We start from the raw sequence: 22,404 nt of genomic DNA, 5'->3' as shown, positions 1-22,404 counted from the left end.
TCTACTCAACTAACTGGGGAAAAAGTTATAACAATAAGAAAGCATCAATCATAGAGTCTGAAAACATTGTACTCTTACTCACCTTTCCTGGGAGATGTTCTTACTCTCACGTTTCCATACGCTCTTGAAATCATTGCAGAACTCAAACCATAGTAAGAAAACATAGTCAGGTGAAACCTCCTTCTCTCCAGATTTGGGCTTGACCCCAAAGTAGGTGACCATTTTCTGGAAGCTAGGAAAAAAAGGAGTGAGAGTTGGACAAGAGCAAGACAACACTGACTGAACAGAAGCATTGACTCATTGGCGGGAGATCCACTACTCTTCCTGACATCTCCACTCAGAGGTAAGAGATCAGAAAGAGACTGGAAAGTGAGAGGGCAGGTCACAGTCTGTCAGAGTTTCAACATGTTGAGAAATCACACAAGTCCTAACCTTGGACAGTTGAGACTGGGACAGTCCTAGGACAATCCTCAGTCAGCTGAATGACTGAATTGCAAAACCCCAGTGCAGCACCGTATAACAAATAAGAAGATGTGCTTGTAATTCAATAAGAAAGATTTCATGTCAATATTTCATAGCTCTCAAGTCTCTCTAACTAAACCTCTGAGTATTCACAAACTCAGTGTACCACAGATAATTCACTTGTAACTGAACCTGATGTTTTCCCAGCGTTCACAGCAGTGTTCCACAAGCTGCAGACGCTACACTCTGCTCAGCAACCTGCTTTGATTCAGAGATTAAAGCGCCTCTCCTATTGCCGCTGTCATGCCTGTCTTATTGCCAGCCATGACTCCGAAGGTTGCATGGGGATCTACAGTCCTCCCCTGACCTCCAGATGGATGGGGCCTAGCACAGTGCTAATAGGATACGTGCTGTGTGCCGGATGGTGCCATGCCAGTGCCAAGATTCTTCCAATCTTTCTGGACGCTGTACAGTACGAAACTATAGGTCATTTGTTATCCAGGGCCTTCCATGGCCATGGAAGTCTAAAAACTAGCAGGAACGTTCAGTTCTTTCTCTTCTTAGACAAACTCTGAAATTCTGAGCTTTATGAACTGTGACACACTAATCTATTTTCTCATTGGATCCTTTTATGATCTGGACAAGGAACAGACACAAATCACTGAGGGTCATGAACGAAACAGATCCTTCTCCATCATAATGGTACCGCTTGCTGCTAGTAGTTTGGAACTGTACAGACATTCTCCTCATTCCCTTTGAATGGCAGGGAAATAGCAATAACAAAGAGACTGTCTTAGCAAAATACAGAACAGTGAAAATCTCTGTCTCTATAAAACTGATATTCCCTGCTAGCCCTTAAAAATCTTTATATCCCAAATAGAACAGTTATACAACCTGGTTCAGGTATTTTAACACTACCTTCTCTTAATAATGCACTTTTTTTTTTAAAGATTTGAGATCACTTCAACAAGCCTTGATCACAGAATCAAAGACAAAGTATGATCAAGAATAAAGATATAATAAGATTGAATAAAGCCACTTATTCAACATTACACTTATATCTGCTGAGAAAATTGTCTTTACAACGATCACTAATACTTTTGGCTGTTGTTGTGACACCAGCCTTTGTTCTGAGTAGTTAACAGTGGGATAAGATTAAGGGGAACCAATCTGTTATTGGATGCAGAAAGCCACTGGGGAGCAGAACATGTTCAGAAAGCCACAAGTCAAGTGGAACAGTGTGACTAATGGGCACCTGTGTGGCAGCTCAGAATATCACGAACAGGGGAAAGTTAAAGGGCTGTTTAGATTGGATATGTCAGGAAAGTCCTGTAACGCAGAAAATAAAGTTTGCTGCCTTATCTACCTCACTTCATTAAGCTGATTACTCTGTGAATAGATTTGCTTACTAAACCCTTGTGTTTTTGCCTTTCAAAAAGTTTAGTTTTTTAATCTACTAATCCTTTTGGGTCTTCCCTTTCTACATTACTAACAAACTGGAGGTCTAGTGCTTTAAGGCACCAGCACTGCAAGACTTTCTTATGTTGACTCATTCATTCATTCATTCATTCATTCATAGTAAGCATTTTATACTGGTCAAGATCATGGTGGGAATCATTACAGTTTTTTTTTTAATTCTTTAAATTAATCTTTAAATTATTTTTTCACTAAAGGGAAAAATAACTAAAGGAAAGTAGTTTTGTCATTGAAGGTACAGCTCAAGGTCAATCTACAGCAGATCTTTGACTGCACTTCTGATTGTCTTCTTTTTTTCACAATAGGATTGCTGTTAGAGAGTCTGTCCTAAAATCTACACCCCAGATGAGATGCCGATCCATGCACACTCACATACAGACAATAAACCCGAGTTCAGGATTGAACCTGGGACCCTGGAACTCTGAGGCTGCAATACTATCTAAACTACCACCATGTCTATCACCACCACCCATGTGAAGCTTTCACTAAAGGAAAACAGTAGTCTTGTTATTGACGGTACAGCTCAGAGTGGATCTGATTTTAATTTTATTGATATGCCATTAGACAGTCTGTCCTTAACCTTATTTTTTGTGCCTTTTGTATAAAATGATATTGCATGTCTCTAAACAATACACTCCAAGGGCAATGACCATTATCAGAGCATTTTACTTTTGTTATTTATCTATGAATATGAAATTGACCTCCTATAATGAAATAAATACTGAGCTCAGCAGCATATAAAATCAGATGATTACATTGAATTTATAGGCAAATACAATACATGTTTTTTTTTTTTTTGCCAATGTTGTTTTATTCTCTTAAGAGGGCTGACCATCAGAAGTCAGGTTTTACGTTTACTGCCTGCTAGAAATTGAATATTTCCCTGTCTAAGTCTCCTCCTTATTTTTCATTTACAACCCTTAAGAAACACAGACTAAGAAAGCGTTTAAAAGAAAAGATGGTTCTAATCATAAATAGGTTATTGTTCCGAGAAGCATCCCTGGAGGCACACAGACCGACATCAAAGACTATGAGAAAAGAGTCATGAGACGGCACACACATTAGCTGGCATGCCACTTAATCTTGGCAAGTTTATTACACATCTCAGTAAACAGCCTAGCTGACACTTTAGTCTAGAACAGTCTATGTGTCATATTGCTTTCATTGGTTTAGTCTACTTTCCTATAGCAACATTACTTCAGTTGAATTAAGCAACATTTTCTTCACACACACACAGAATACCTGTACACAAAAATACAAAAGATACAAGTCAAGAGCTTCAGGTAGTGTTCACAGCAAACATCAGAATAAAGAAAAAGTGTGATCTCTGTGATCGTAGCATGGATGTTGGTGCCAGCTGGGCTGGTTTATGTATTTCAGAAACTGCTGATCTCCTGAGAATTTGTAAGAAAAGTGGTAAGAGAGGTCAGAGGAAAATGGCCAGATTGGTTCAAGCTGCCAGGAAGGTTATAGTTACTCATATAATCACTCTTTAAAACCGTGGTGAGCAGAAAAGCATCGCAGCATACACAAAACATGGGCTACAACAGCAGAACACCACATTGGGTTCCAAGCCTGTCAGCCAAGAACAGGAATCTGAGGCTATCATCGACACAGGCTCACTCATACTGGACAGTTGAAGATTAGAAGAAAAAAAAAATCGCCTGGTCCTTTTCCAGTCTTCAACTGTCCAGTTTTGGTGATTCTTTGCCCATGATAGCCTCAGATTCCTGTTCTTCTCTGACAGGAGTGGAACCTGTTGTGGTCTTCTGCTGTAGTAGCCCATCCACCTCAAAGTGTGATGTGTTGTGTGTTCTGAGATGCTTTTCTGCTCACCATGGTTGTAAAGAGTGCTTATTCGAGTTACTATAGACTTCCTGTCAGCTCAAACCAGTCTGGCCATTATCCTCTAATCTCTCTCATCAACAAGGTGTTTCAGCCTCCGTTCACAGGATGGTATTTGTTTTTCGCACCATTCTGTGTAAACGCTAGAGACTGTTGTGTGTGAAATTCCCAGGAGATCAGCAGTTTCTGAAAAAAAAGTCCATTGGGCACCAACAACCATGCAATGGTTAAAGTCACAGAGATCACATTTTTCCCCATTCTTATGTCTGATGTGAACATTAACTGAAGCTTTTGACCTGTATCTGCATGATCTTATGCATTGTGCTGCTGCCACATGATAACTACGTAAATGAGCAGGTGTACAGTTGTTCCTGTTAAAGTGACTGGTGAGTGTATATATGGCTCCACTTTGAGTCTCGTTCCTTTCAAGATTTCTTGCTTATTCCACCTCTGGGAGTTTTTTCTTGTCATTATTACCGCTGTTGTTTTTGATTGAGCCCTGGAATTCAGTAACTTTGCTTTGCGATCATGTGCATTGTGGAAATGTGCGATTCACAGGGTGGAAATTCAGCATTCTATTAATTATGCATCTAATGCAATTGCACCGTTTGAACATCAGAGGTCCCAATCTGCGCAACCCATAGAGTTAAAATATATAGAGAGCACAATGATCGCATTCTTTACTGGAGAGCCTGCTCCATTACCAGGAATCATCTGCACCTGTGAAGTGACCAATAGCTCCGAATCATAACGACTGACACGCATTATAGGTTATATGGTTACATAACCATGTTATAACAATTAAAAAGAGCTCTTCAGTAGCTTTCAATTGACACCAGGCCTGTGTCGCTGCAGTCTACAATGCCCAAGAACAAGGCTGTGGAGGTAGTGCAGTTTAGCCGACTTTGGAGCTCTATTTATGGAGCTCATTATGTTTCTGTTGATCATCTTCTCTATATCATAGCCTTTTTATTTATTCAATCAAATTTTTGGGAAAATTTATAGTTTCCTTTGAACCTGTAGTACATTTTGATACAATATTAACCCTCTGTTCATAGTAATTTTTCATTTATTTAGTTTATACTTGATTTATATAGTTTTTGTAAACGAAAATTCACATTGTTTTCCATTGTTTTGAAATGGTGCCTTTCAGTCATAATTTTTTTTGTTACAGTTTTGTACAAAATATTAGAACTGAATCGAATCATGAAGCCAATATTGTGAATCAAAGTGTGATTGGAGTGTATCATTACACCCCTAGTCGTATGTGGAGCATCCACTATACAAGTCCCTCTGAATGAGGTGTTACTACGGAAATGATAACGTATTAGAATGAGCACAATAATATATACCTGTGATTTGAATTATCTGACAACTGTCAAAGCTGCTGTTACAGAAAATGAATCAATACCTTTGAACAAATTAGTTTAGGGAATCTATAGTAAATAATAGTGCTGTGGTATAAATATATGAAAAAATGGTAAGGAAACGTATTTCCAGTCATACATCATGTTTTTTTTTAGATTTTTAAAGAAACACTACAAAAAGACCAACATTATTAATAAGCAAAGGCCAGTTAGAATTATACAAATATGTTCTTGGTAACTGGCTCTTGCTTTTATTTATTATTATCCATGATGCAAATATTTGGCGGTGCAAAATTACTGATCAGAGCCACAGTTTCATGAAGAAATCTGGCACTCACACAAGCCACACAGTGTAAATGTGCAAAGGTAGATTCCCCTCTGGTATGGACGCCCACCCAGCTCCAGGAGTTTGAGTGTGTAGCCATATCCATCACCAGGATGTCACATTAATGAGGTGTGTTCATGGGAAATTGGGGTGTACCACTCATTCCTCCTTGCAATGGCCAGTTCTTTGGTCTTGTTCGAGGACTAAATTAATGGTGAATAAAAAGCTTTTTTAGCCGCTAGGGCCTTTTGATCAACATTAGTCAATTCAACACCTTGCTGAGAGTGGAGTCATGGAGAGGAGGTTAACCTCTGCTGTGTTATTGTAGTAAACTAAGGCTAATTAGGAGATCCTGAGATAAAGCCAGGTTCAATGTTTTGGGCTAAATGATTTGCTGATGATCAGAGAGACGTCCCTTTTTTTGGCATGCATGCACACTTTTTGATTTATGGATTAAATCTGCCTTGTTGCCATGGTCCCCTGTCTCTATGTAAACAAGGAAAAATAATCAATTTGCTTTGTTTGTCATTTCAAGAGTAATTTTGCCTCTATGAAAAGTTCCAGATATACTGTCTGCAGTTTGGCATCTGCGAGTCGAATGTTTCTGCATAAATCACCAAAACCAGCTGCATGGGAGTCACTAATGCAAGTGATAAGACTATATGGCAAAACAGAATTAGCCCACCTCTGTGTATGTGTGTGTGTGTGTGTGTGTGTTGGGGGTTGGGGGGTTGGGGGGATGTCCCAAAAAGGGTAGAATATCTAATCATTTTGACCTTTGGCTGATCCCCTAGAGCCAAAACAAAATTTTTTAAAAGCTTTTTTATTTAAAAAACTAAAAGAGCCAAAGGGTTTCTTTTTGTTCACTGAACTTAAGGTTAGGGTTAAATTTAAGTGTAGGACCAGCATTAATTAGCTGCATTAATAAGGTCCTCACAAGGATAGTATGACAAACGTGTATGTGTGTGTGTTCAGAGATACTGTCTAACATTTCTAGTGCTCCCTCTGATCTTAGGAGAAGAAAGTCCTGTGTAAACCATAACATTACCGGCAACCGAGCATTCTCTCTCTCTCTCTCTCTCCTTCACACACTCATACACACACTCTCTCTCACCTGATTCCTTATCACCTAGTACTAATTGCTGCAGACAACTGTACAAATGTGCAGCATTACTATTATCCAATGCTGAGACGAGGTGGTCTTTGCTTATCTCTTCCTACCATGTAGAATAGCCAGCGATGCCTGGCTGACATCTCTCATAAATCTCACTTGGCTGTGCTCCCCAGTGGATGTCATACACTTCCATGCATAGCAATGCACAGTTTCTCATCCAAACTTATAACAATTACTGTAAACACAAGGCTCTCGTAATAACTAATGGATCTCCTACCTTTTCTGGGCAGCGTTGAGGCGGTCATCTTCAGCCGCATACTTTGCTTTTGCTGCAGAAGAACAGACAACAGAAATACTCAACACAAATCTAAACTTACAAAGGTGCCAGAATGTTACGAATGTAATAAATACATCTGTTTAATGTTTCACTGAGTAGTAAACTTGTAAGAATCTGGATAAATAGCAGAAATTCCAAAAAATTTTGGTGCAGTAGAAACAGTGTGACAATATTGTAGGGGTTACACAGACTAATCGACAAACGCATTCACTAGTGCTGTGGGTAACTGTCAGCTAGTTGGGCACTGGAAAAAAACAGTGACGCAGACGGTAAAGAAAGCAGGCTAAATATACTACGTTAGTCTAAAAATATTTCAGACTAGATGAAACCATTTCTACACTCAATCCTGTTTTATTCAGATTTTCTTCACTTTAATGGACTGTTAACACATTATCACTTTGCATGAAGTGTACAGGTGTGTGGGAGCCCGTTTTTCAAGCCCACTCTCGTCTGCTCCTGAAGGAATTCTTCCGCAGTTATTTTTGCGCTCCTTTAAAGCTAAATAAAATTTAAATAAGATCTTTGCACTGTGGGAGGCGTTCGGAGCCACGGGTTGAATGTCACTATCCAATGCTACATAGCTAGATTAGAGTCAGATCAGCGGTGTGCCAGCTTAAAGAGGCAGATCCAGACTTCTTTTTGGATGCTACTGAGCCCGGAGTGGAACATGGTGGAAAAACCTCCCGAACGCTGCTGTAGATATTGCATCCACCATCCATCATTAAGCTATAAGCATCTTCTGCAGTGTGCTGCGCTCTCAGCTTCACAATCACCCGTTTCACCGGAGCCATCATGAGTGCATTTTAAAAATTGGTACATCTTAAATAGTGTAATATGACACAGATTTATTATTTTGCACATTTATTACACTGATTTATTTACCTTCAGTGTTACCAGTTTAGCCAAAAGCACTGAAGCTGTAAATTTAATTTGTAGCCTGTGTATATCAGTTGAAGTGAAGTATGGTTTGGCAGGTTCTTTGCCACAGCCTAAAAATAGTGATGTCCTGAAACAGTTTTTGCTTTAACTATGGAAAAGACAACTGCTCGACTACTTTTTTGAATGACTTCAATTTTTTGATTCTGTGTGTGTGCGTGTGTAGCAAGAGCAAGGAGTAAAGCTTGAGAACTGGAGGCTGTTGTGGTGGCTATGTAAAAGTGTCTAAATGCAAGGCAGATGTGTACGGTGGGCCAGGCTGAGGTGCAAGAATTTATCTAGGGCCAGAAAGAGCCTGTGATCTCAGATTTATTGCATTTTTTCTGATTCATCCTTTTTTTTAAACTTTGATGGGGGGGGGCCTTTCCTACTCGAAAAGATTTAAGAGGGGGAAGTCTCCAAAAATTGTTCAAAGGCAGGTTTTTGGGGTCTTAGCTGAGGAGGTTGGGGGTAAAGAGTGGGGGGAGTTGAGTGTGCGCTGCAAAACACCCCGTTCCATTCTTAGCGTGTGTATGTGTGTGTGTGTGTGGCTGATTATCAGAGGTGAGCCAAATGACAGGAGAGGGGCACTGTGGTGGGATAATGGACAAAAAGGGGCGGCCCATGACCAATGGTGTTGGTCTCAGCAGGGGTGGACTGGCGCCGGAGGTCCCTCTCTTTCCCTCGATGTGTGTATGTGTGTATGGAGGTGGTAGGGCCACTCATAAGAGCGGCGTGAGAGCGGAGAGAGGGAAAGGATGTGTGAATTTTTTTTCCCCCCAGAGCTCTCTCTGTAAACATGAAACCAGTAGTAGCTAACTAGAAAGTTATGGGACTCGCACGCTGAGAGCTACAATAAATTAAGGCTTTAAAAGCTCCACTCACTCCTTCGAAAGCACCACTTGCCCCACACCTCCTGTAACCACAGTCTCAAATTCAGTGGTAATTGTGAAGCCTTCTAACTAGGTTTGACGTGTAACACATGTATTCGACTGTCTAGATTAAAATGATACTTTCATTGGAGCATTTTCTCACTGGTCACTGAATTTTTATCCTATGATGAAAAATTTCTATCATGATGGGAGCGGTCTCTTCCAGGATGAAAACGCTCACACCTTACTAAGGAATTTTAGCTTTCTTTTCCTTTAATTTATCATCCATCTGTATGTACAGTGAGGGAAACATGTATTCGGACACTTTTGTTTGTGTTATTTATATACTTCCAGCGTATATATCCACTTCAAATTTACACACCTAATGTCTTTTGACTTTGCACTTACGAAGGGCCCTCTGATGGACTCGCACTATCAAAATCCTCCATAAAGTCAGGAGATTGGCTAGGCCATGCAAGCACCCTCACTTTCTTGTTTAGAAACCAGTCTCGAGTTGTTTTGGCTGAACATTTGGGGTCATTGTCTTGTTGAAATATCCATCTTTTTCCCAGAATCAGTTTCGTGGCCGATGACCTGATCATACATGCAACCCATTTTTCTCCAAACATGACAAGCTTATTCAAGATTATTGCCAGAGTTCTATTTTTGTTTCTTCTTTTGTTCCAAAAGAGTTCTGATTTCTCTAAATGCTTTTAGACGTGCATTTCTGTTTCTTTTTTTTTTTTTTGCAGAGGAGTTTTATATGGGAGGCAGGAATGGAGATGACTGAGGTGCAGTTCATTGCTTATTGTTCTCTGTGTAACTGTTGTTCCTGCTGCTTTCAGGTCATCCTGCAACTCTTTTTGAGGACTGCGGCCTTCTCTCTTACCTTCCTTATCATTAGTCTGACAGTGTGTTGTGAAATCTTGCATGACACACCTGTCTGGGGACGATTATTTGTGATTCATGAACTTTCCACCTGCATATTTTCAAACCAATTACACTGACAGGGATGTTCAAGGTCTTTCCTACGGCTCTGCAGCTTTTTCCACCTGAGTGTTGTTTAATAATGTTCCTGAGAACTTTAGGAAGCTCCTTCACCTTCACCATGTTTGCTACTTGTGTGAAATCTTCCTACCCAATGTAAGCGTCTTTTATAATGACGTTCTTGCACAAGAACATTTTTTTTTGCAGAATTTATATTTACGTAATCTTTATGGATTAAACATATCTTTGTTTATGCTTATCAATACATACTTTTTTGTTCATATTTTTAAGTACCAAGTCAAAAGACATGTGTGTGTGGCAATTTGAAGTGGATATATGCCCTGGAAGTGTATTAAATAATATACTCATTTCCCCTCACTATATATGGTATGGCCATTTCATTGGCTGATCTTCTGATGAGCTTTGCATTTAACTTGACAAATGGAATGGTTGTGCTTTATTTTACAGTACAGTAAGTACCTAGTACTTATTAGGTAATTTTGTGGTTATCATAAATAACCTCTTGTACATCTTGTACCACAGCCCAAAGGCATGCATTGTAGGCCGAATGGCATCTCTAAATTGTCCGTAGTGTGTGTGATTGTGCCCAGCGATGGACCAGCACCCCGTCCCCCACCTTGTTCCCCGACTCCCCTGGGATAGGCTCCAGGCTCTCTGCGACCCTGTGTAGGATAAGTGCTACAGAAAATGGATGGATGGATGGAAGATAATGCTGATAATAATGTATTATATGAGTAATTAATGCACTGTAGTCTTCCTGTACATACCTAATCATTTTTTCCATATGTATTTATGCACTTGAATGTCCAACATGCAAGGTATGTACTGTAAAATTAAGTGTTACTAATAGAACAGCAGCATTTCGGATAAAATACAGAAAAACAATCATGTCTACAGCAATCTCATACTAATTGAAGCTATAAAAATTTTGTTTGTTTTGTTTTTCACACATGCATGACATGTAGCTCTGATGTTCTCCTGACAGCATAAACTATTATCAGACCTTTCTGTAACTATAAACCCAAATTCAAGCTTAATCTTGCTTATGTGTGTTATATAATCCTTTACAAGGTTGAGGTTTAAGTACAGACTTGAACGCGTGAATAAATGGGAAAAATGAATGAATGAATATGAGGTGTGGAGCATTATGGGAGTGAGGTGTAAGGTAACCAGATTACAAGAGAATAACTAATTGACCGATTAAATGAGTGAAGCATGGGCTCTCCTATGGAGGTAGCGGCAGGGGAGGTCTGTTAAAGGGGACAAAAGGGGCGGGAGGTCATGGAGCCAGGGAGGGGGGGGGGGGGTTGGAAGGTAAATGGATTATAACAAAATGGATGAATGAGTTTGGAAGATGTTAAAGCTGCTCAGATCACAGGCAGGTTTAAGAGCTTGCACGCAGGCCGTTTGAGTTCACCTGCGCCTCCCGCTGCGAGAGACCCTGTCACTGAGACCTCACTGTAAAGCATTCATATATGAATTATGGAGTACTGCTATGTATACACACATGGGCGCACACATTTAAATAGTGTGAGGAAATAGCATAGAGTTGGCATAGATACAGACACCGAGTACTGTGAAAAACATAAGGCAAGATTTAATTTCTGTTTTTTTTTTTTGTTGTATCAGCTGTCACTAATGAATGAAAGTGACAGCACATCTCTTGAAAATAAACTGGAGAGTCAAAAAGTAGGGACTTGAGCTGTAAGTGTAACACACTGAAGACAAACAGCACTTCAGCTTCTTCTCGCCTGTTCCACCTGGCCCATGGAAAACGGTGCCAAAGCCCTCAAACCCATAATCCCTCAGAGAAGCTGCCCTGAATTACTGAACCACTGAAGCAGGATCAACCTGCTTCTCCTTTTCCACCATAATAGAGCTCTGACTTACAAACACTCTCACTCTTTCTAATACCTTAATCTCCGTTTGTTTTGTGAATTGGAGTCATGGAATTAGCTCATGAGAAGGACAATGTCATTGCTAAGCTCCTACTGCTTCAAACGCAAAAACAGGAGTAAAGCCAAATGAATTCTGTTTACAAAGAGAACTTTACAATTATCCTACTGGAAAGTTTGCACTCAAAAGACATGGCTCTGTAAACTCAGTAGTGGCAACTACCTCATGTTTGTTTTATACTGTGCAGATAAGACTCGTCACACTCAGCACGATTCGGGTTCGTATAAACAGAAACACGCCCTTAGAATAAAAGTCAATCTCTTTATCCCTAGTGAGAACACATTTTAAAAGGTGCAGAAGAGGAGTATAGAGCTGCCTGGAAGACACAAATCATGGAATGTCAATTCTTTAAAGTGCGCTTGTGATAATATCTAAATTTTTTCCTGTCCAGTAGCATGCATGGTCGCTCTGCAACTCACTGGGTACCAAGTGTGTAGGCTCTAAAAAAAAAGAAAAGAAAAAAAAAGGTAGTCTTCCCTCTCTCTCTCTCTCTCTTTTTTTTTTTTTTTTTTTTACAATTGATGGCTTCTGATGGCAGTGATCACACTCTGAGATTTAATTTTAAATAATCGGACACTGCCAGAACCGTCATCAGCTGTCTTTGTTCACAATGGCACTAAATCAGTGGGCATGCTATATTATGAGTTCTAAGATCACCAATTTCAACTCAAGACCAAAGAATTTCTTTACAATATACGATCATCAAAATCAGGCCATCAAACCTTCCCCTTAAGCTTCAAACCTTCTAACCCCCTTAAGCGGCCATTGGTTTGTCTGGATGAACCCTTGAAGGGTCTGTGTAGAACCCTAAAACAGAGAAACCCTAAAACAACTTACCTTTTTCAAATTTCAAGTAGAATCTGTTTAGATGACTAGAGTTAAATATCCAATGAAATCTTAAGGAACGCCTTTTTAAGAGTACAGACAGAGTGTAGATATTTTAAAATGAACTCAAACATTGAATATATTGGATAGAAGGGGCTGTAAAGTTGGAAGGTGAAATGTTGTGTTGTCCAAAGTGCGACAGATTTGGCAATGGACATCTCAGAATTTGTGGAATTTGTTTTTATTTTATGAAGCTGCTATTAAGTAAACTGACGTCAAGAACATTGGATTTAACCAGCATCTTATATAACAGTTAATGATTAATGTAACAAGTTAATTTGTAATGCTGATATATTTTTTTTTTTTCATTTTCCATCTGCTTGATAGATCCTGAAACTGTGGATGCTATTTTGCGAAGTATATCGGGGTTTATGGTTGTATAAGTCTTTGCATTCAATAAACATCTATTCAACACTCAAACCTAATAAGAGCAATTTAAGCTGCAAACTAGCAAGTGGCCTTTGGATTAAGACAACTGAAGACACAGTCATGGCACAATGTCTCCTACCATGGTGGTCCCCTGAAGCCATCCCTGCTGAGGCAGGCCAGGCTTTACGAGAGCCCACTCGGAGATGTCCTGCCAGCTTTATAGCACCACTGAGTACATACGGCTAGTTTAGGGCAACCCGATCCCTATTTGGCTGGGTTAAGGCCTCAGGTTGGCGCTCAGTGAAACCGGCTAGCATTCCGCAGCCCTGTGGACAGCTTCTCAATGAAGGAAAAGGTCAAGTCTCAGATGCTGTATAGAAGCAATGTCAAAAAGGGTACACCATGTTTAACTTGGTCCAGTTCTTGGGATTGGACATGAAAGGCACTCGAAATTTTAGCCGTCTCTTGTGCTCACTATAAACAATCTTTGCCATTTTGGTTGACATGCTATATTAAGTGATTTTGACTCACTGAACAAATGAATGAAAATGAAGAGGTTTGCAGGTTAGAAGGAATCAGAAGCCCTTGTGTGGGGGAGATATTCAATTTCATTCTGTAACTAATACACACAATAAAATAAAGTTTGTGCACCTAAGATTGCGAACAGCGGTTAAAGGGTCACTATTTGGAGGGAGAGTGAAAAAGGTCAACTGGTAATTAATGAGAGAAAGAATAATAATTTTTCTAGAGTCACCACAAAACAGTCAGTTTACAGGCTATCCCACTGTGGATCACACAAGAAACCACAAACAACTTTAAGGACCGGGATACACACACGCACACACACACAAAATGCTAATTGGTTCCCTTTGGCTACACACTGTGACCAGCATGAGGCAAACCACATCAGACGTGTCCAGTTTGTAGCAGCAATCGTTCTGCTCCATTTTACTCTTCACTTACCTGTGGTGAGAAAAGTGTCCATTTTGTCTTTGAATGGATGGAGGTGTTCCTCTGAGGAGTTGGCACACACATTTTGTACGTCTTTTTCACAGGCTGCGGAACAGAACAGAGAAACAACAGGAAGGCGGTTAAATATTTGACACCAAAATATGTTTGTGTTAGAGAAGTGATAAAGTATAAAACAGTGATGATGTACAAAATATGGTTTAGAGTGATTTAGTAGAAAATTGGCACATATTTAAAATAGTTCAAGAAGCATCATTCATAACCTAATGTAATGTCAATTATATACAGTACAGTGCATATAGTATTTATATACAATTATATACAGTACAGTGCATATAGTATTTATATACAATTATATACAGTACAGTGCATATAGTATTTATATACAATTATATACAGTACATGTGGCAAAACCCTTCACATGGTCAAATTTTGACGTTTCTATTATATATAGTTTTGAAAATACTTTTTTGCATGTATCTCAACTACAACTTAATGTCTGGTTATTCTCAAATGTGAAAAAAGGAGAAAATCGCTTTTAATTCCAATTAAACTGAAAAACACCATGTCTAACTCTTATAGATTATAACCTGATCTACATATGGAAAACATTTTAAAGAATTACGCTTACAATAGAAAATGCTGATTATCACTTTGATTAATCTGTAACAGTCTCTGTCTCATCACCCGAGGTAAAAGTCACATGTCACATTTATTAGATGAGTCTCATCATCATCTCTTCACTCGACTGATCACGTGGAAGTAATCGCTGATTAATTTTAATCTGGTGACTACTTTTCTTCTTAATAATATCTTTTTATTAGGTCATACAAACATTTAAAACTTTGTCTGCTGTTGTTTGTAGATGTGCAAGAGCACCGTGGACATTTTAAAAGCTGGTATCTGATTTGAATTGATTGGTTCATGTCCATGTTCCTGTGGCATGTAACTATCCAGCAATTTGATCCAATTGTGAGAAAACCACACTTAGCTAGCAAGGTTGAAGATATCGTTAGGCTGTTTTCACCATTATGTTTGTTAAAGTGGCTCTTTACCCATCACGATCTTTGCAAACAAAAAGCCAAGGCAAGGTTACAAAATAAAAAAAATGAAAACATTTCCACATACAGTGGATATAAAAACACACCCCTGTTAAAATGGCAGGTTTTTGTGATGTAAAAAAAGGAAACCAAGATAAATCAAGTCAGAACCTTTTCCACCCTCAATGTGAAATTACAGTGTATGAAAATTAAATGAAAACAATCAGAAACATTTTAGGAAAAAAATAAAAAACTTAGAATAACCTGGTTGCATAAGTGTGCACAGCCCTTATGTACACTAATACATTGTTGAAGCACCTTCTGATTTTATTACACCACTCAGTCTTTTTGGGTAAGAGTCTATCAGCATGGTACATCTTGACTTGGCAATATTTTCCCACTCATATTTGCAAAAACACTCTAGATCCATCAATTGTAAAGGCATCTCCTGTGCACAGCCCACTTCAGATTTTTAGTTGGATTCAGGTCTGGGCTCTGGCTAGGTCATTCAAAACATTGATCTTCTTTTGGATAAGCCATTCCTTTGTTGATTGGATGTATGCTTTGGGTTATTGTCATGCTGAAATATGAAATTCCTTTTCATCTTCAGCTTACTAGCAGACACCTGAAGGTTTTACACTAAAATCAACTGGTATTTTCATGATTCCATCCACCTTGATAAATGCAGTTCTGGCAGAAGCCCTAAAGCATGATGCTGCCACCACCATGCTTCACAGTGGGGATGGTGTTCCATTGGTGATGTGCTTTTTTTTTTGCCCCAAGCATACCTTTTGGGATTATGGAATTATACCTTTTGGAAGTGGTCTCATCAGACCATAACACATTTTGCCAAATGGTTTGGTGTGATTTAATTGAGCTTGGATGTTTTTTTGTGAGAAAAGCTCTTCCATCTAGCCACCAAACCCTATAGCCCAGACATGTGAAGAATACGAGAGACTGCTGTCGCAGGTACAACTTATCTCCCTGGTAAGTTGTTGTTGTCCTTTTATAAATTTTGGATTGATGGCCTGTTCTTGGTAACGTCACTGAGGTGCTCCATTTTCTCCACTTGTTGATGACGGATTTTATGGGGTTCCATGGTACATCTAATGTTTGGGAAATTCTTTGATACCCCTCTCCTGACTGATACCTTACAACTATTGAAATACCATGCATGCTTTGTAAGCTCTTTGAAGACCATGGCTTCAGCAGTCAGATGAAACCAAGAAGATTTGTTTCATCCAGAAAATCCTACATGAAACACCTGGTTTTTTATTTGGGGTTAATCAGAATAATTTCATTGAGCACACTTATGCAACCAGGTTATTGTAACTTTTTTATTTTTTCCTATAATATCTGATTTTCCACTTAATTTTTATATGCTGTAATTTCACATTGAGGGAGGAAGATGTTCTGACATGATTTATCTTGGTTTCATTTTTTTACATCACAAAAACCTGCCATTTTTACAGGGGTGTGTAGACTTATATCCATTATAGTTTTGGTAAAACATGTTTATATCTTGGATATGGATATCTTGACTGTTTTCCTGAATTCACAGCAACATCTGACAGGTTTTCACACATACAACCTTGATATGTTCAAACTAATAACAAATCTGTAGAATTTAAAGACAAGGACCCAGGTTTCATATATAAATCATTTTCTACTTCAAGTAATGTGATGATGAAGAATCTGGTCAACAGCACACTTGTTTTTTACTCTATACATAAACTTTACTAAATTGAGAAGTCAGTGGGAAAGACTTGACAGCTTGTTTCACCACAGCTAGATGGGTATACAGACTGGCCAGAGATTAATGAAAAGCATGTGAGATTGTGTGTCTTGTTGCCAACACTTAAAGCAAGAAAACACATGAGGAGAAACGAGTGTGTATGTACATGGAAACATCCAAACAGATGGCTATTAAAACCTTTTTTTAGTCAAAATTGGGCGCAGTTCAGAATGTAACAAAAGAAATAGCGCTTTTCATTACCCAATCAGTCTCCTGTAATCAAAATCACTGCCTTTCATATATTCAACGAGATTTTATAGCAACACAACTTAAAAGTAAACATTTTCTATTCATTAACACTTTTAACATGCAACAATGACACAAGTCTGTTGTTCTTATGGAAAGGGTTATTAAGCCCAGGCCCGGGGATCCCATGCACAGATGCCTAGCCTGGTTTGTGTTTTCCCTGTTCAAAGACACCTGATTTAACTCATCATGTAATTACTGAGCCCGTTAGGAGCTGAGCCAGCTTTCCAGCCCATACATATCATTTGCTCCATCCCACATGTTTTAGTTTTTATGGAAAATGATGTCCTGTATTAAGTGCTATATTTCACCCTATGTTTGCATTTCAGCTGTAATAAAATATAAATGACTAAAATATTAATTACTCAGAACTGGTTTGCAGTTTTGCATTTTGCAATATATACAATAATATATAACACACTTACACACCATATATATATGGCATGACTATATTTAGGATACAGAATATCAAATGTAAGTCCATCAACCTTTGATTTAGCCATGATTAAAACAGCGCTTTTAAAACCAGTTTTTTTCTATTACAGTGTAATGGGAACAATTATATAGACAAGCTGACATCATCTTAGATCATTAGAATTAGTCCAGACATGGTGAATGGATTGGCTTTGACCCATTCTGAGTCTGCGACACATGTTTGTGTTGTTTGTGCCAATGCTTGGCTTTGTTGTCCAGCCAAACAACTGGATTCACACACGCCCACAAAGAGTGAAAAAATAAAGAAACTTGGCACCCTCTAACTTCATTTCTTTAGTTCTTCAAAACAAGGCTTCTTGGGTTATAATATAAAAAAGTGCAGAGATCCTTTCCAAATTTATTTCACCTGCTACTCATTATCAAAGGCTGTAAATACTTTAACTCTGCAAGAACTGCACTAATAAATAAGCTTTGCAACTCAAGATGAACCTGACAGGCACTGCTGTGAACAAGCTGCTGCTAGTGTTAACATGAGAAGCCTTAGGTGGGGAATATGATGCAGGATCTGAACAGTTTATTGTGGAAAGTGTTTAATGTTCAATATTTGGTAAAACAATCTGGAATCGATTCCACTATAAACTGTTCACATCCTGGACCATATTGGCAGGTTCTAATTGCATTTTTAACTAGACTGATGGATTTGGCCCTTCTTTTATTTGTTTGGCCTCAACACTGCAAAAATGTTCAGGTACCACAACTTCTTCGATGATTCACACTGTGGAACCTCTGACTCTGTGGAACAAGGTTCTGTTTACTCAGTGTGGTCCGGCCACAAGCATATTCATTCATTCATCTTCAGTAACTGCTTTATCCTGGTCAGGGTCATGATGATGCAGAGTCATTCGTGGGAACACTGCACATGAGACGGAAGTATAACCTGAATGGGACATCAGTCCGTTGCAGGACACCACGCACTCACACACACACACACACACACTTTTGCACACACATTCACATCTAGGCATAATTTAGAGTAGTCAATCTACCAATTGGCATGTTTCTGGGAGATGGGAGGAAACTGGAATACCCGGAGGAAACCCACAGGGAGAACAATTCAGGATCGAATCCGGGACTGTGGACCTTGAGAATAACAAAGCTCTCATTTAAAACCTGTATTACACTTGCTTTTAACTATGCACTCACATATGCAAGATGGCTGCCATACAACTCCTGTGGTCATTTTGAGTGTCGCTTTGCACGTCCTCGGAAATTAGTGCTAGGTGCAATACAAACATAATGATGTGACACCACGTCAGCACCAGAATACAGAAACATACTCTCTGTATTAATGACATTGATATAATAGCCTAGCATACCATCTATGTTGGTGACGCGCCCACAATGTCCATCATTCCATCGTAAACAATAAAGTAACCTCCTCTACTGTCCACATGTTCACTGTTCATATGCAAAACGAGAAGTAGTACTCAACGAAGATATTCCATTGCCAGCCAGGGTTCTTTCAGCCCCACTCTGCCACATAGTGGATACAGCTTTTCAACCTCCGGATATACAAAAGGTACGCAGATGACTGTGTGAACAATGCTGCATGTGTATTAGCTGCACGTGCACATGTACATGCAGTGAAATTGAAGTATATTTGCAGCCTTATTTGTCACCATAAATTATAGAGTGCATAGAGCTAAAGCAGTATGGGAATGTGAATATTGCTTAAACGTCTTCTCTGTAGATCTTCTTCACAGATGATCTTCTTTGAGAAAGCTTCTCAACAGGCAAACAATGTAACACCATAGTCTGAAACTGAGCAGCTACCGTTAACAAGTACCAACAAACTATTATCACTTTGCTAATGGGCAGAAACTTTGGCTTATACAGAACATGAACGTTGGCAGACTTTCCTTTACCGCATATGGAGCAAACTTATTAAACTCAAGCACATGAAAAGGCCTACAATGAACTCTTATTATTACTATATGTATTAAAATATTCACAACCCATGTGATTATTAATATAAGGCAACAAAGTAAATGAAATAAACCAACACCCAACCTGGTTATTTAAAGTATTTAAATTCATAATAGCTCTACACAGACAGAAACTTAGCAACACTAAGTTTAATATGTTCAGCAAGTGAAAAGCATTCATACATCATTCATGTTCATTAACCACTTTATCCTGGTCAGAGTCACAGAAGATCTGGAGCCAATCTCATGAGCACTGTGTGTGGTTGGAAAATTGAAATAAAAAAATGAATTGAAACACATTTCTAACATAAATTCTATGAAGTTTAATTAAATGGTGATTAATTAAATGGTGATATGACCAGGGAGACTTTAGCCAGTCATGACTCCCAGCTCTGCCTCACTGCACTGAAACTATAGCAGGGCAGAAATTGAAAAGTTGTATTTGTCCCTGAATGATGTGCTTACCAGTGTACCATTCATGGGGCACTATCACTACGTAGATACCAATATTTCTATATTTCTATATTACACATATATTGCACATTGATTGAACTACTGGAAATCATGAGCTGAACTCAGATATTCAGAGCAGAACTGTAGCCGCTCTGTCCCCTATTGCGTAATATTAGTAAACAGCAGAAGAGGAGTGATGCTACTGAACGAGGACGACATGCGGAATGGAAGGAAAACAGCAAGAGCTTGTTTGGCACTCGGGAGAGGTTAGTGTTTCAGAGAAGGGTCCGAGCGAGGTTAAAACATCCATCACTGTAGCGAGTCAGCCAGCAGGCTCCTGATTTAAACGGCCCTAAATGTCAGGAGCAGGCAAGGCCTTTAGTGCGAGGGCCTCTTTTCAGTGGAGCTAGTGGAACAGGCGCAGTCACCACCACGCCATGTGTTCAGACGAGACTTGTGAACAGGGCGCCAGAGAGAGAGAGAGACGGCTCTTTGTGCTTTGTTGCATTGCATGTGTGTTTGGTAGGGTTTTTTTTTACCTGGAGGCTAAACACTGTCTTCATTCTATTTTCTGTCTCATTCAATTTAATGTTATACCAAGTAAAGAAATTATGGAAATTCTTATGTCACTCATCATGTTTATCAAGTTTATATATTGGTAGTAAATGTGTAGATTGTTTATGACAATAAAAATGGTCTTCCAACTTGATTGTGCCAATATTTCAAAGAAAAAAAACACACAACTTTCTTTCCTGGTCCAATTCCATTCTGTTAAATTCCTGTGTATTCGCTTATATTCAGTGGTAAAGCTAAAAAGTTTTGCTTTTATATTCTATTTAGCTACTGTCTTCTTACTCTATTGTGTTTGCATTTCCTGCCTACGAAGCACTGTGCAAAACTGACTAAACTGACTAAGGACACCTTTGTTTGCTGGTTAACAGTGGTTAACACACTGATCAGAATGTGATAATTAGTAATTATATTGTATAGATTATACAGCCTGGAACAGGCAATTTTTTTTGCAGCATATCCTATAGGTTTCTCACCCACTCTCGAAGGAATCCTGATCAATCCCGTCCATTCCCAAAGGAATTCTGACCAATTACACCGCCTACTCCTGGAAGAATTCTGACCAATCCCACGCACTCCAAAAGGAATTCTAAACAATCCCACTGAAGGAATTCCGACCAAACATTTCCACTCTGAAGGAATTCTAACCAATCCCACCCACTCCTGAAGGAATTCAATGAATGAAATACTGAGCCCAGTTTACACCAAACAGGGTATAAATCTGTCACATAGCACTGTACAGTGACTTTTTTAAACATTCGAGTTAAACTACGTTTTTTTTTTACATTGCAACATCTTTCAATACAGTGAATATTCTAGAGGTGCGAACAAAATGAATGAGTACAGTCCACTTACCGCCAGGCGTGTGGTAAAAGCATCCCATAGCATTGCACGAGCACCGCACCGTGCTCAATACACTCCCATATTAATCATCGTGGGAGCGTATTGGATGTGGTGTAGTCCCGAGTCACCTCCATATTGAACAGATGTATAAAAATGTTGATCCCAAGTGTTTAAAAAAATCTCACTGTACAGTTTTAAGTCAGGTGTCGTGACATACTTGGAGGGCTCTTCTCTCGGAAACAACTTAAACTCTATTATAACTTTTATAGCTTTAATAATGTTAGTGTTATGGTGTGTTATAACTTTTATAACTTTAATAATGTTAGTGTGACGGTCCAGTTTGAATGAGTTTTTAACATTTTAACATAAATACTCTAACTGTTGGAATCAACAAATGCTACTAGTGCTTGCTCCAGTAAAACAGCCTCCTGCGGGTGCTGTGGTGCAGACAGCTGAGTGTGCAGTGGGGAAGAAAGGAACCAAGACTGATTTATATTTCTGAATGTAATAGCCAGGATTTATACAGAGCAATGACAGAGCTCTGAGCTCGTATATAATTGTGGATTATCTGGTGAATTCTTCAGCTTTGCTGCAATGGAAATGATCCACTGCTTGGCATATAAATGATCACAGAGTAAAGACAAAAAGGTCTCATCTCTGGAAAGATTTTCCGAAACATGACAAAAGCCTTGTGTTTATACATGTTTGTGTTTTCACTCATTTGCTCCTTTCATCATTGATACATGTTGAGGATTCAAACATGAGCCCTTAACAAAAAGACTCAACAAATGTTTGTTTTATATTGCTCTTCCAAAGAACTCTCTGGTAGCTGGAATTATAAATATATAATTACAGAATTGTCCTCAGATTGACTGACAGTGTCCATCACATGGCACTGACAATCTCTGTGGTCTTTAGAGATACAAGGCTGGTTAAACAGCCGAACTCTTTTGAACCACATGAGATACGATCTGGGAAGAAAAATTTAAAGCTTTTCTCACACTGGCACAGACTCACATACTAACATCAGTGTACACGCTATGAGCTGTGTATTTTGTGCCTCAGTTCCAGAGAAACATCGCTACAAGACTTTCATTTGGAAAACACACCACAACCCCAAAGCTGTAACTCATCTGC

The 22,404-nt window shown here is 39.0% G+C and overlaps 1 protein-coding gene across 3 annotated transcripts in view; it reads right to left on the bottom strand.

Annotated features, from left to right (window-relative positions):
* LOC113529967 (formin-1) overlaps positions 1–22,404 on the bottom strand; it is a 76,571-nt gene that overhangs the window by 4,983 nt on the left and 49,184 nt on the right. For all 3 annotated transcript variants that reach the window (XM_053237642.1, XM_034308304.2, XM_053237641.1), the window contains 3 exons: positions 13,895–13,987; positions 6,867–6,918; positions 83–232 (listed from right to left, as the gene is read on the bottom strand). In XM_053237642.1, the coding sequence (XP_053093617.1) occupies positions 83–232; positions 6,867–6,918; positions 13,895–13,987 (295 nt within the window). The remainder of the gene's footprint in view (positions 1–82; positions 233–6,866; positions 6,919–13,894; positions 13,988–22,404) is intronic.

This window comes from Pangasianodon hypophthalmus, chromosome 10, assembly GCF_027358585.1.
Source record: "Pangasianodon hypophthalmus isolate fPanHyp1 chromosome 10, fPanHyp1.pri, whole genome shotgun sequence".
In the NCBI taxonomy this organism is placed as follows: Eukaryota; Metazoa; Chordata; class Actinopteri; order Siluriformes; family Pangasiidae; genus Pangasianodon; species Pangasianodon hypophthalmus.
Note: the sequence above shows the minus strand (reverse complement) of the source record. Positions and strands in the feature narration are given on the sequence as shown.